The 14,616-nt window shown below is 36.9% G+C and overlaps 3 protein-coding genes across 3 annotated transcripts in view; 2 read left to right on the forward strand and 1 right to left on the reverse strand.

The window, feature by feature from the left end:
• The window catches only part of LOC110370878 (rabankyrin-5), a 42,854-nt gene extending 31,533 nt beyond the window's left edge, over positions 1–11,321 (reverse strand). The window contains exons 1-5 of the mRNA XM_021326868.3: positions 11,097–11,321; positions 10,689–10,994; positions 10,370–10,550; positions 10,071–10,171; positions 9,193–9,329 (exon numbers count right to left, since the gene is read on the reverse strand). Of these exons, the coding sequence (XP_021182543.1) occupies positions 9,193–9,329; positions 10,071–10,171; positions 10,370–10,550; positions 10,689–10,994; positions 11,097–11,100 (729 nt within the window). The 5' untranslated portion in view covers positions 11,101–11,321. The remainder of the gene's footprint in view (positions 1–9,192; positions 9,330–10,070; positions 10,172–10,369; positions 10,551–10,688; positions 10,995–11,096) is intronic.
• On the forward strand, positions 1,389–8,098 carry LOC110370885 (uncharacterized). The gene is made up of 3 exons (XM_021326881.3): positions 1,389–1,737; positions 4,358–4,507; positions 7,107–8,098. Exons 1-3 carry the CDS (start codon positions 1,692–1,694, stop codon positions 7,367–7,369), a joined length of 459 nt encoding a protein of 152 aa, XP_021182556.3. The 5' UTR covers positions 1,389–1,691; the 3' UTR covers positions 7,370–8,098.
• Positions 11,322–11,645: 324 nt separating the features above from the next.
• Positions 11,646–14,567, forward strand: LOC110370883 (protein NipSnap). The gene is made up of 6 exons (XM_021326878.3): positions 11,646–11,885; positions 11,966–12,148; positions 12,632–12,800; positions 13,211–13,344; positions 13,436–13,569; positions 13,654–14,567. The coding sequence occupies exons 1-6, from the start codon at positions 11,830–11,832 to the stop codon at positions 13,800–13,802; spliced, it is 825 nt and encodes a 274-aa protein (XP_021182553.1). The 5' UTR covers positions 11,646–11,829; the 3' UTR covers positions 13,803–14,567.
• The last annotated feature ends 49 nt before the right edge of the window (positions 14,568–14,616 follow it).

Raw genomic sequence — 14,616 nt, forward strand, 5'->3', positions numbered from 1 at the left:
TAGGCTATGGGGTATCCTCCTTATAATTTTTCTTTTGGACGCCTATGGATGGGCCACCCTGTATATCAAAGCTTCAACAGGCAGCCTTTCAACTGATCGTTTTTAGAACGTTTAAGACGGATAGTGGAAAATAGCAGTGAGATTCATTAAAAACGTCCTAAAAAAATGGAACCAGATAATTTATACATTAAACTGACATTTCCCACGACCTCAAAATGAATTCTAGTCTAGACAGGCGAGTCAAGTTGTGATGAAGCACGCTAGGCACACCCACGACTCGATAATAAAATCAATAAGAGTGAGTGTCGCATGCTGGACTATCATCGACCTCAATGTGGACAATATTGCCGATAACCTCGAAAACTGCTCCACTGCTCGACACATCGATAATGGCAGCTCTATGGCTATGTTAATTGTATTTTTTATTCATTAATACAGTAGATAAATTGATGACATTAATAACTGATTTCACTTTCTACAAGGAACTCTCAACACCATCCTGGCGTAAGGCGTTGTCTAGCACTTACTTAAACCAACAAAACTAGAGGAATTATTTTTTTCCTACACCGCAGATATGTGGGTTTTTAGAGATCTAAAAGTCGTTGGATAAATGTCTTATAAATTGTGATACATTGTCACAAGTTATCCTCATAAAAATTGCCAACAGATGTTATTTTTATCGCTAATAACAAAGGATGTTGCGAGGCGACCATATCAATAGTAGAATGTTTCGCAATGCCGAGTCAGGCGAAAGGGTTAAGTCAGGAATTTCATTTTTTGTATTGAGGGTGAATCCACCTGATAATGTCCTACAATATCGATCGAAAGATTAGATAGATTTTAAAATGTTATCAACAAGGTTATTTGGCCACCGAACTCTGCAAGATAGACTATCTATGAAAAAGAGATTTTCCAGTTGATAGATATAAACAAAACGTTTGAAAGATTTTACAGAAAACAGGTTTAGCATGCGTTCGGTAAAAGAATAACAAACAGAGAGTTGCGATATACGCAAAACTTTTTAATTCACTTAAAGAAAACTTGATTGGCCCAAACCTACTGCAAAAGGTAATAACTAATAAAACGTAGATACGTGAAAAGCTGAAAGATATTTTGTAAGTCATTTTATGAGAGGTTCAAGGAAATAAAGGTTTACATTACTTGAATAACTTACATATGTTTGCTAATTACTATTTGATGACGGCATGATATAAATTATTTTAAATCTATTTAATTTGAATCTCTACACATGTATTAGCAGAAGGTAGCGTTGCGTAGGATTTAAATCTTGCAAATTAAATAAGAGGAGTTCTAAAATAAAAACTAAGCACCGGAATCCGGGGACAAAGCGACAAACAAAACGATCCGACACAGAGCGAGACCGCCAAATGTTGGTCAGTGTCGCGCCGGCGCCAGCATCGATCGCATGAATCAGCGCTACCACTGCGAATATAAGCGCCATTTCTTAGTTTTTGGACATGTCCCGTTTTGCCACTGCGCTTCCTTCCTGTGAATCATGTAGTTGAGTACGGAGGTGCCAATTTCAGTTCAGTGTAAAGCCCTGCCGCCCCTGCCGGCCACATGCGCTCCAATCGCAACATTGTAAACACATAACACATCGATGTGATAAAAAATACAGTCCGTTGTTTTAGTGTAGTAGTTAATTATAAGTGCTTTTTATTAATATCAAAATGGATTTAGTGGCGTCTTTGTTGACATTTACTATGTTTTGGAAATGTAAGTGAAAGTGTTTTAACTGATGATGTTTACATAAAATAATAATGCATTTTTATCGGTCTGTGTCCAAGTAAATAAATCGATCAATGTGTTATCTTTTCAGTAACATATTTTCAAGGTGTTTGTGATATTGCTTGCGTATTTACTTTATTGTTTTACAGTTTTACTTGAAGTTTCAACAACTGCCGCACGCCGGTATACTAGTAATTGATAATAATATTGTTTATGTTATTGTGCCTACTACGGCAAATAATTAATTAATCGAATATTTCAGCGTTTAATACATGCGTCTACTTGCGCTGCTTCCAATGAATATGGTAAAATCCTTGAAATAGTAATGAAACGTACGCCCTGATAATACAGATACAAAAAAAATATTTTGATTGTATTCGTGACATATAAAATGAAAAACAATAGGTAATAAAATACGAAGCTGTTATGTGTGGACATATTTATCAGTAAATTAATATCATGTGGGCATCGAACTTCATTATTTATTCCAATATGGTTCAGTCTGTCACACCGCGGTAGGCGTCATGAAGGCTGCTTCTAATTTAACTATTTAACTATTCAAAGGTTGTATTGGGTTATAAAAAGTCGCAGAGTAGCGGCCCTGTTCAGCCAACAATAGAGTACTTGTCTAGGATGTGCCGCTCAAGCTCCCAGGCTTCCCGGATGTATCAAGTTATTCGTAATGTCAATCAGCTTTAGTGTGGCACGGACTTAGAATAGGGCTATTTACAATAAATACGTCAGAGGAAGAGGATATAAAACACCGATCACAAGCTCATTAAATTAGGTCACAGAGAAACATTAGCATTAGGAAAAACTGGATTCAGACATTTTTAAATAATAGATATTAGATCTACGTATAGTCAGGATTATACATCCAACATGAAATAGTTGTAAAGCTTTGACCGATGCCTAATGAGAGTCTTATGACGCTCTGTTGAAGGATGTCTCAAAAGTATTTATATTAAAGCCTTATGAGACTGCAGAGATTAAAAACATTTTTTGGAAGTGCTTCAATTAATGGAATGTAGTGGAAGCGAATAACTGCCAGTATACATAAGTACTGCTAAGTTCTGACGCACGAGGCATAAGATATGGTGCGATAATTTTGCTTTCATTCAACTTGACCGTCCATAGCACGGTGTAGGTTAGGGTGTGTTCCCAAACCGTTTTGATGGATAGTTGTTCTAGAAATGTACATGTAAAGGCCTTGGGAATATTACATACAAATAAACGAAGCTTTTAGTTTTATAAAATTAATATATGTACCTACAAGATTCACGAACTTTAAAATGTTTACAACATCCTGATCTTGCAAACCTGGAAAATGGTATTTATATCGGCCCACATTGTGTGCAATTTTAATAAAAAAGAAACAGCAGCATTAAAGATCTTTCACAGGCTATGTTGGCATGAATAATACATAAGCTATTAGTGGGTCAAGTGCAAACCGCATTCACCGACATATGAACATATTCGACCACATTATCAAACGTAATCCTAGCCGACAAGATCACGACCATCTCTTAATGCAAATTATATTATCTCTCGTTTACGACTACTTAATAAAGTACTAGACGTTTATATTTGCGGCTCCTCTCGTTTCTTAACAAGCTGAATCCACAAAATAATGGCATTCTTTAATTACTGATAACACTAAGGCTAATAAAAATATTTCTACAAATTGTTCTTTAATTGTTTAAACCGAAATTGTTCTTGTATTGTTCACAACGAAGTTCGTTTTAAACCGCGTTGTCTCAATTTCGCTCAAAGATTTGCAAGTGCCGCGGCTTTGTTCGAAAACTTTGTACACTTCGTATAAATAGTCTGGATATTTGTGTCACCATTTCCTAGTACATGTTGAAAGATATTATGTTTAATATAGAACACTTTACGCAGATGAGCCGGTGATTGTCTCGTGGTTACACTCATGTGACAGCAAATGTGTAAAGTTAAGCTTTCTTTACACCATCAGTTAGATAAAATGAGAAAAATCTCAACATTATGATATCATTTTCACGATAAGTTAAGTCATAATAGACTTCTGGGTATTCTAAACATGTATAGAATTTCTGGGTATGTATAATACTAATTGTAAATATTATAAGGAGAGTAAATACTTCCTTGTATTTACTACAATAACATGATGCAGGCAGCATTCAGTCAGCGTTAGACATAAACATTGTTTGTTTATAGTAGATATTAGTAAGAAAGTAACTAAACATTCAATGACTTTAACGGCATTTCAAGTTAACACAAAAGATAGTAGTGTTCTCATCACATAAAAAAGATGTAACCACCATGGAAGCAATAAACACCACGCCTTGTGTACTACGTACAACTACCACGTCATGTAACTTATAACAGAAATTAAATATTCTGAAGGAAATTAACATAGCAGACAAAAATAATCAAATAAAACATTAAATACAAAAAATATACACCCATTTATTTATGCACCTGAACCTTGACATTTCCTCAATTTTACACTTTTGCACAAAAACTCGGTTGCATATCATGTTAGCAGTTCCAGTCACAAGGTTACCCGCGAAAACCGAGTACCATTCAAAAGGGGAGCATGTTTATAAGCAAAAGCGTTTGTTGTCAGTGTCATGGAGCCTACAGTGCTACACGTGCGATCCGGAGCACACGTTCCAGACCTGCATGGCGTTCGACTACAGTCACAAGTACATGACGCAGTGCAACAAGTCCACTATGTGCTTTAAGAGAATCACCTCGCTTGAATTCGGCGATGGACGTAAGTATCACAAGTCAAAGGTTTTTATTTCATATAGACCTATTACATATGCTTAAGAAACGTCAAGCTAGTTGCTCGGTTCCAAAGAGTGGGTGGGCAAGAAACTCCATAGACACTCTTTTCTGTGTCTGGAATTTTGTATATGGCACATTATCTATCCCGTAAGGAGACTAAACCTGAGAATTTGTCAACCCTTAAGCTATTTATACTTCAATTGTCTGATTGCATCAAACTTAACAAATTAATTTTATTGTTCTTAGTCATGGAGACCTTTTTCCTTCTACCATTTTGATCGGCTTTGTTAACCCTGCAAAATTACGGTCGCTGACCCCATATGGTGTACACATATTTTAAAGATGAATCTTTGGGCAAAAAGTTCTAAAATTATAATGGATATTGATAAACGGGCTTCAGATTTAGATTTACAAACATTTTCAAGACCAACCGCGTCTAGCCAATGTTTTACTAATAAATCGTTACCCGCACGCAGCCCTATCAAAACACCAAATATTTTAATACAAGTTCAAGAGCCAGATCAAACAATACTTGGAAATATTTTTAAAATACCGCTATTTTAGGTTGTGAATCATACAATATCGACATTTGTAGATTTACTTCGCAGAGCACTTAAGGACAGACATGTTTTAATCACATACCAAGTCATTCTGTTGAAAGCATAACATATTTCATGTGACTGAGTCAAGCATGGATAGATACAAATAATATTTTCTATTAGTATATGTGTACGTAGTATACTATGAGTGAGTGGAGAACACTTGAATAGCACTCTACGTGTTATGTAAGATAAAGTGATGCTTGACATGTTAATGCCCGTAAAATGTAAATTCGCGAAGGTATTAATAGAGCTAGACATCAGCTGCCCGGTGGCTCAGTGGCAAGTGGCAATGACCTCTGGCCCACACTTGTGGCGCCTAAATGTTACGCATACAAATAATTCAATTAAATAAAAATAAAAAACAATATCGATTTGAAAACATGTGAAGCATTGTATGTATGGCAAGCTAAACTGCTAAACTACAAACATAGGGAAAATGATTGGGATTAATATAATCAAGGTTTCAACTGACATAAAAACAATTCTTAATGTTGTTATTTTTCCCCTAATTTACCGATTAGAACAGTACGGGGGAAAAAAGGATAATAAATAAGTCGTTAATTTGGTACCGTTAACGCGGCTTCCTTACGAAAGCCTTCCTTTAAAGGAATATGTGTCATGTGGTTCGAGCGTGGCGTAACTTTATGTGGCACACCTAAATGTCACCTCGCATCCAATCGTATAAGGCAGTCAGCACATTGCCCAACGTTAATCGACTCCAGGACAATCTCTCACAGTCATTCCTTGGTTTGAGTTATCTATGTTACTTTGAACACGCGTGAGTAATTTTGGACCCAGAAATTACCCGGAATTTGTGTCAGTTCCGATCATAATTCAAGGAAAACAAATATGTATCAATTTAAATAATTAAAATAACAACTAACCACATTTTTGTGCAAGCGCTATTAAAATGTTAAATTGTTCAAAAATATGCGATTTGGGTATTTCCAATATCAATTTCAATAACCTTCCTTCCTCGTCACTAGTTTCCTAGTATGCCCTTTTGTGTAAATATAACGTATCGTGCTAATAGAATAGTGAATCGTCAGTTGAGTCACGAATTATCAGTTCCTCTTTTAAGCCGGAGATGCTAATGAGGAGTGCACGCGTGGAAGGCGCTGCACGCACCGGTTCCGCTGTGGCTGCAGATGGCGCCATAATTGAACACATATTGATAAACGCAGAAGGCATAGATGAATTTAGCTTTTTTACCGACTTGAAAAGATGCAGGTACGGTTTGACCTGTATGTATGTTTAATCATTATTTGCGCAATTATCTCACGTTTGGCTGAAACGATTTTGATGTGGTTTTGAGCAAAGTATTTTAGTTTATATTTATGGATTCCGTCCTAAATAGAAGGACTTTATGTGTCTAAAAATATTCTAGAAAAATCTGAAGTCTCATTACCATTTACGGGTTCTACAACATTGTGATGATGATGATGATGATGATGTCCTCCCAGCCGATTATCGGCTATGGCGGCTGTTCTCATTTAAGGAGACAACATTGTAGAAGTATTACGGGACGTACAATGCAGCAGTTGTTGCACAGTAATTACTTTCACAATCGTGTCCTGAATAGTTAGCTCGTACCTTACATCACTCGTTCAACAATTGTATGTAAGTCATGTTGTCTGTCTGTCACCTCTGCCACAACACACACATAACAAATGACTGAATGACCAAGTACTTTGTATTGCAAGGAACTAATTAGAGGTACTGATTATGTTGAAATTATCGTACTCTCACGAGCCATCTATCTCCCAAGACTTTTCCCAACTATGTTAAAGATCAAAAATGTAAAATTGGTGTTGTGGTCGGCTTCCAGCTTAACCGGGTACAGTTGAGTATCAGTGTTTAACAAGGAGCGACTGCCCTATCTGACCTCCTCAACCCAGTTACCCAGGCAACCCATTACCCCTTGATTGGGTAAGTGGTATGGTACTCTCACGAGCGTCGCTTAATAAGTACGTTTTGTTCCAGTAACATCACACACGGTGTCCCGAGGTTGTGCGCCACAAACAACGAGCGGTGAGCAGAGGAAAGTCAACGGCAAGTGGTACGCCGTCAAAGACATATACGAAGTGTACGACGAGACGTGTTCGGAAGACCCGAGCGACGCCGAACGCTCCACGAAGACCATACACTGTTACTGCAGAGGAGAACTCTGCAATAGCGCCGATAAAATGTTCAGAAATATTTTAGCAATTATCGCTATGGCCGTCACTCTGATTGTGTTGAGTTAATTAGGATTAGTTTAAAAATACTAGCTAACTAGCGCCTACGGGCCAGTCATAAAGCACCCAATTTACTACAGACTAATTACATGAAGTGCAAAGTTCTTAAAAGAACTTAAAAATGGAGTATAAAGTTTAGACATTGCACAGTAGAACTCCTGAGCTGTTTATCGACAACGATTTGTCACAAACGTGTTTGAAAATCTTGCAGGTTTAGTGCATTGCTGATATGAATGTTAATAATTGTTAACAATTTGGCTTTCAAAGGCCTATAGAACAAGTTATTAATATTTTTCAGACACATCGCATCGCTTTATAAAAACGGTGCATTTTTTAAATAATATTAAGGATATTTATAAGGACCCTGATACCTCCATACGGGTGAACACTGCCAATACGTTAGGTTACTCATAGTTGCAAGGTTGAATGTTATGAACAATTCCAAAGAGCTTCAACACTGGTGCTTTACTACAAAACATATTTTTGCTAGTCAATGTTATGTAGATTAGGATTTATTTAGTAATCCGACTGTGATCTTCTTCACAATTTTAGATAGGTGTTATTATATGTATTCGCTAGTATTGTTTTAAAACAATCCATGTATTCTGTACTTACAACATGGCCAGGAAGTTGATAAGCGTTTTGTATTTTAGTATATTTAGGCCGTTGTAATTGATATGATGATACATGTTCTTTTCATCTTTATATGTAATTAAATAAAATCATTCCTATATATTACGTCTGTTTTGCAATGTTTTGATAGTATTGCCTGAAACCTGTATCTGTTATAATTATCAGAAGCCAGTCTGACCACTTCGGATAAGGCCAACTTAGCTCTCAACTCCCTGTAATCACGGAGTACAGATAACTATTAGTGACAGTTACCCGCGTTCGGCTAGTTCAAAGCTACGCTTGTCGTAACTGATAATTACGAATAATCGTAAAATGTGGTCAAACTTGCATTAGCAATGAACCTGTTTTACGCGATACTTGAAGTCGCCTTAATGCAGTGTAGAATTTTTATTCATGCATTAGTTTACACGAAATAAATTAAATACAGTTCAATGAAGGAGAACTGGATATTTCCACACAAAGGAGTATTTATTGCGAGCACGCATGCCATTCATGTAATCGAGGAACGGGGCACCGGACTTCCAATGAGGTCGTGTAACTAAACGCGTTATGAAACTGAAAACGATCAGTCATTTCTGGCGCACATTGAAATACACCCATATACCCAACAAGTTAATTGAGTAAACTTAACATTATTAAAGTGCAGTTTCGATAGCAAGCTGCCGACCGCACTTGCAGGGACCTTGGTACAAGGTAAACCTGGGGTAAAAGTTTTTTTTTTAATATTGATTCATGGTTCGATCTCAGGCGCAAATTCCCATAGTTCTAATGTAGTTATTGTTTCGAGTTTTGGGAATTTAAGTACCTACAGCAGAACTAGCTGAAAGTGGTCCTTGTGACCAAAATGTTTGGGAACCTGTTCTAAGCGAATCACTGTCAACATCAATTACAACACTTGGATTGGCATTCGTTATTTCTTAACATATTTCAGTTTGAAAATCACCCTACCTTGCCGTACAAGAAACGAACTTATCCCCTATGCCGTAATATTAATAATTGCCTGGCAACATCGTATTCATCAATGGGAAGGGAAGAAGGTGTAAATGCGCGTGAACCCCGCGAAAAACCGTCATTCACGATCACGCCTGTTTACGGGGCTTCAAGGGACTAATGTGGAGGCGACTAAAGCGTGGCGAACTTCTCTCCATAAAAAGGATTGGTCCGTTATGGTCGGCTATCTAAAGCATGCGCATACTCACGTTGGCGTGGTTCTCGACGAGACACAGGAAGACGACGTCCTCTCGCAGCAAGCGCACCGCGCCGTGCAGCGGCTGCGACGTCTTACTCTTCAGCATGCGGTACAGCAGAGCCGAGGACATGTGCGCGAAGTCCTCACCTGGTGGACATATGCGTATAAATACAGATACATACTTGATATACAAGATATACTCGCTGCTATACTTGCTAAATAATTATTAAAAGATTTCAAAGTATAAAAGGATGTATAACACATTCAGGTCCAGGTTTACTGGTTACCAATAAAGTGTCAGTTAGTTATCAGATAGTTCATGCAATCGGATAGATATAGGCTGGTTATAATTTCTGCTAGATCTCAGACCAGTGCAACAATAAATCATACTTTGTCTGTCAGATATGTTCCTGGAATGAATAGGTTCCATGAAACTGCTCATTATAGTTACAATTATTATTTACAACAAGGATTTAGGATATAATTAATTTGAAGGGAAACAAGGGTATTAAGAAAATTCTCTGGTAATTAAAATCCAATATCTCGAGTCTCATAATAAACTACTAGGATTTTCAATAACAAATTGATTAGCAGCAAACTAAGGGTTTGGCATTGCACTGAGTTAGTAGCAATGTGCAATAAATCTTATACATACATAATACTTGAGTCATAGATTTCAACAGAGAACTATTGGGAGTTGACTATTCATAGTTATTTTAAGGACAAAAAACTTGAATAATGATTTTGATAATTTACTCCAACCACTTTTAAATACTCAATCTCTGTGTCTATAACTATTTGCCAGAAATGTGAGATCATAATATTTACATCTCTGCTCCCAGTAGTAGGGAAAAAACATATAAAAATTCAAATAACAGTTTATCATACCAGTGAGGTCATCCCAATGTGCAGATATGAGTCCCGAGCAGTGCTCCTTGAGAGCTGCTGCTCCTATCTCATCCGCAGCTGAGTAGAACTTTACACAGGACCTGGAAAAAAGATATTATTTCAAAACAACATTTTCTCAAAAGGCATGATTTAGTTTTGGTCCAATAGTTCTCATTAATATTTAGGCATACCTTTAAAATAGCCAGTATTTGGAACAAAGGCAGAATCACTTTTCTTGATCTTGTGAACAACTGACTTGACAAATTCATATTTTTTCTTAAATGATTACTTATTCTTACCTCACTCCAACTGAAGCAATAAGAGCCTGCTCACACTTCCCAACTAATCCATGCAACTTAAAGCTTGCAGCAGATTTCATCAGCTGCAGAGCAAAGCTGTCTCCTCGGGACAAGTCCACCACATCTGTGTACAGCCATTTGAGCAGAGCTGCACCAATGTCATCTGGCAGAGAAGTCCAGTCTGAAATATGAATACAACCACATATTCATAATGAGGAAATACCTAAATAATACTAAAATAGACAGTCTAATAGGCTTATCTTGTTGATAAGGTGAGGAAATTGTTAACATGAATCATTAATACAGTAATAAAACTCACCTAATTCTTCGAGATTTTTAAGAGCTTCCTCATTCCAGTCATCAGATCGCGCATTCAGCACGAACTTGTGCCCAGGCATGGACTTGCTCTGCAGCTTGATGGTGATGTCGGAGTAGGTCTCCCTGCCGTACAGAGTGGCCACCGTCATGAGCAGGCGCGCCACAAAGCTCGTCTCGCTCAGGTCGCCGGCAGACGCTGCCGCCAGCGTGTACTTGCGCTCCACCTCGGCACAGTGACTCTGCAGTTTCCCATACTCTTCTTTCAGCAGTGCCAAGTGCTGCTGGAGCTTCGTCACCTCGCTCGAAGCTGCACAAACCGACATAGTCACAAGACTGGACCGACAACACCGCCCACTATTACAAACAAGTTTTGCACGCAAAAAATGTTCAATTTGCAGCGACTACTCACCCATGACGAGGTTTTTTACTTGTGATGCAGAATCTCAAAAAATCCTTGAATTCCGTCGCCCAACAAAAAAATATTTATTCGTATGTAATGACAATTTTCAACTTCACTATTGTCAGCAAATTGTCGGCCATCAGTCAATAAACATGACGTTTCTCTAAACAGAATGGCAAAGTCGTCACAGAAAGGCAAAAATCTTTACTAACGAATAATAAGTATAAAGCTCTGTAGGCCTACTAAATTTATAGCTATAAATAATACTGAATTTTTATATTTTTTTATTTCTACATCTATTATATAAACGATCAAAATTCTCCGTTCAGTAGTACAATTTTTTGCTTATAACGAATTACGCAAAACATTTTGACAGATACTCGCAAATTCTGTAGTCGCCTTGTCAAGTCGTTCAGCAGCGTTCAGCAAGAATAATTTTTTTCTTGACACTTCTCAACCGCATGAGAAGGAAATATACAAAATAGTAGGGCAAAACAGGGACGCAAGTTCAAAATGTCAATGAGTTCATAATATTTACCAAGAAAGTGTTTACGGGTTGGCTAACTTGAAGCAAAATATTAAAAGTAGTTACGGTCACTCATAATAGGTGTCACTACGTATGCAAAATCTATTTTCAAGATAACCTTCAAGTGATTTTGTCAATTATTGATAACAAGAATTACTTTTTATCAACCTTTTATTTAGTAGTTTAGTATCGTATTTAAGCGTGTTTGTCCTCAAAATGAATTCTCTAAATAGAGTGTTAGGTTTAAGTAAAGCTTTACCGAAGAATTTGAGGTATTTATCGTATTGTTTTCGTATGTACAGTGTCCGGATTTAAATTTGGAATTTTGCGTAAATGTAAGTTATTTTTGTAGGTTGATTTCAACAAGTGCACGATTATCGAACGCCGACGATGGATGGTTTTCAAAGTTACTGGTGCGGAGGATAGAGCCGACTAAGGAGTCCCACAGCCGGATGCTTAGCGACAAGGAGATAATATATGCGCTCCACACACATAACATAAGGCCCGACTCTATGGACAAATACTTGCAAAATTAGTAGGTGTTTGTATAATATTCTTACATAAGTTCTTACTACATAATAGCATATGAATAAGCAATAAATAAACACTGGCTCTTATGCAATAGTTGCAAATCTATACCTACTGCTAATTACAGTAGTAAATCATTAGTTACTGTTATCAACATTAAACCTTGACCCTTTACATCAGTCATAGAGACACAAGTGAAGCAGTTCATCTAACAAAGCCATTTATGTACACTGTATACTTAAGAGCCATAAAACATAACAAGTCAAATTAACCAATGAAAATGTTAATGGTAGAAAAAAAAGGTTTAATCACTGCCATTGCTATTACATTTTTAAGTCTATCATTTGATTAGCAATCTTAAAAAAAACTATCATATCTTGGTACAAATAGTTGGTACTCCAACTGTTGGCCCAAAACTGGCCATCTTATAAACAAATATTGCCTCAAACCTTTCCAATGAAAATTAGCAACATTTACTTTTGTATTGTAGTAAGACATCAGTAGAGTTTGTGCACTCTCATAAGGCGGACCTGGGCTGTGAGCTGGTGGGATCATGGACTGTGTCTGTGGGAGACATGGACCAGGCCCTGCACCTCTGGAGATACGTGGGTGGCTTCGAGAAGATTGATAAAGCAAAGATCTTATTCAAAGAGAATGCTGTAAGATATCAATTAACTACCTTAAATTTCTTATGTATAAATGTCCATATCACTTGCATATACAACACAGTATTTTATGTATTGTAGAACAGGACTTTGACCTACAATTTTACTGACTAACAACACAATGTCATACTAAAAATAAAGATGTTTATGAACTGCATTCCATTCAAAATTCTGGAGCATCATCTTGCAAATCAAAAATGATATTCAGTTGCACTAGTTTATTATATGTAGACCCACTTAAAGTAACATCATTGGGCAGAAACTATTGAATGACTAAATCATCAACTTGCATGAACCCATGGGTTTGTTAATAAAGTTTTTTCAGTGATCAAACAAATGTGAAAAGGTAGCTGATGTTTACCTGATATTTCAAAAAATCCTTACCATTGCTTATTTTTTGACAGGATTACCGGGCCCTAGAGCAGGAGCGTGGCAACTTTGTGCGATCGCGACACTTACAGTACTTACTGGCATTCTCCTTCTGGCCCAACGGAGAGCCGCGCGAACCTAGCAACATTTACGAAATACGATCCTACAGGTTTGTCATTCTCAATACCTTTCCGGAACCATCATTTTAATATTCCATTAATACACTTTCAATACTTTGTTTTTCTTTTTTTCATGATTAGTTTGAAACCTGGAACTATGATTGAGTGGGGTAACAACTGGGCCCGAGGTCTTACATACCGTCGATCACAAAATGAAGCTTTCGCCGGGTACTTCTCGCAAATCGGAAGGCTGTACAATGTACATCACATTTGGTGTAAGTATTTTACCTGGAACTGGTTTGTCGGTAGCACTCTCTTGCTGTCTAGGTAAGCGTAGCTAATTTTGTTATGTTCTCCAGGCTATAAAGATCTGCAAGCCCGACGTGAGACCCGTGAGAGCACATGGCGCAACCCCGGCTGGGACGAGTGCGTCGCGTACACCGTGCCGCTCATCCGCGAGATGCACTGCCGCATCCTCGAGCCGACACAGTTCTCCCCCACGCAGTAAACCAGCGCAAAGCCAACTGCTTCCGACGGCCGCATTTAGATCCTCTACGAACTGCCTTTATCAAAAATTTATTTTTATATAGGAAGCTGGGGAATTAACCCAGATGAAAGCGAGATTTTCCTAAAATTATGTAATAATTTTCGTTTACTTAGGAAATCATAATATTATAATGAAATAGATATCATACAAATGAATTAATTGTGGCATTTTGCTTCAATGTAATATTAAACAAAGTGAATGAAAATATATCCGACGGATTTTAAAGATAATATCATGCATTTTAAGAGAATGAAATGGCAACTTATACTGGAGATTAAATTTTTTTTTAAATGTAGTTTTGGTAAATACGTCATATAAATCATCAAATGTTTGTATAATTTTAAGCAATTTATTCACGTGAGCACAATCGAGACTTGGCTGGGGCACTGCCGTGCCCCCAGATATTATAACGTTTTTTTTTATATACTTATAGCCGTTTACTTGTACAAAAAGCAATACAATCATATTGCTACAGATACTTTACATAACATTGCAAATGGCATTAGTTTTGTAGTATAGAAATTAGTTTTATAAAACATATGTTTTTTCTTATTTTTGATAGCATTTATGTAAAACTAAACCATAATATTGCTTAAGGTAAATATTAGAATTATTCAAAATTATCATCTGAAAATAATGTGCTTTTGGTATCATTGTTGTAAAGTTGTTTTTGTTTCACATTATGTTAATTCATAAATAGATTTTTTTTAAGTTACCAAACTTTCATTACGTTTATTATTTCCTTTAGAATTGTATTTTAAAAGGTTGGGAACGC

The sequence above is a fragment of the Helicoverpa armigera genome, chromosome 22, assembly GCF_030705265.1.
Source record: "Helicoverpa armigera isolate CAAS_96S chromosome 22, ASM3070526v1, whole genome shotgun sequence".
Taxonomy (NCBI): domain Eukaryota; kingdom Metazoa; phylum Arthropoda; class Insecta; order Lepidoptera; family Noctuidae; genus Helicoverpa; species Helicoverpa armigera.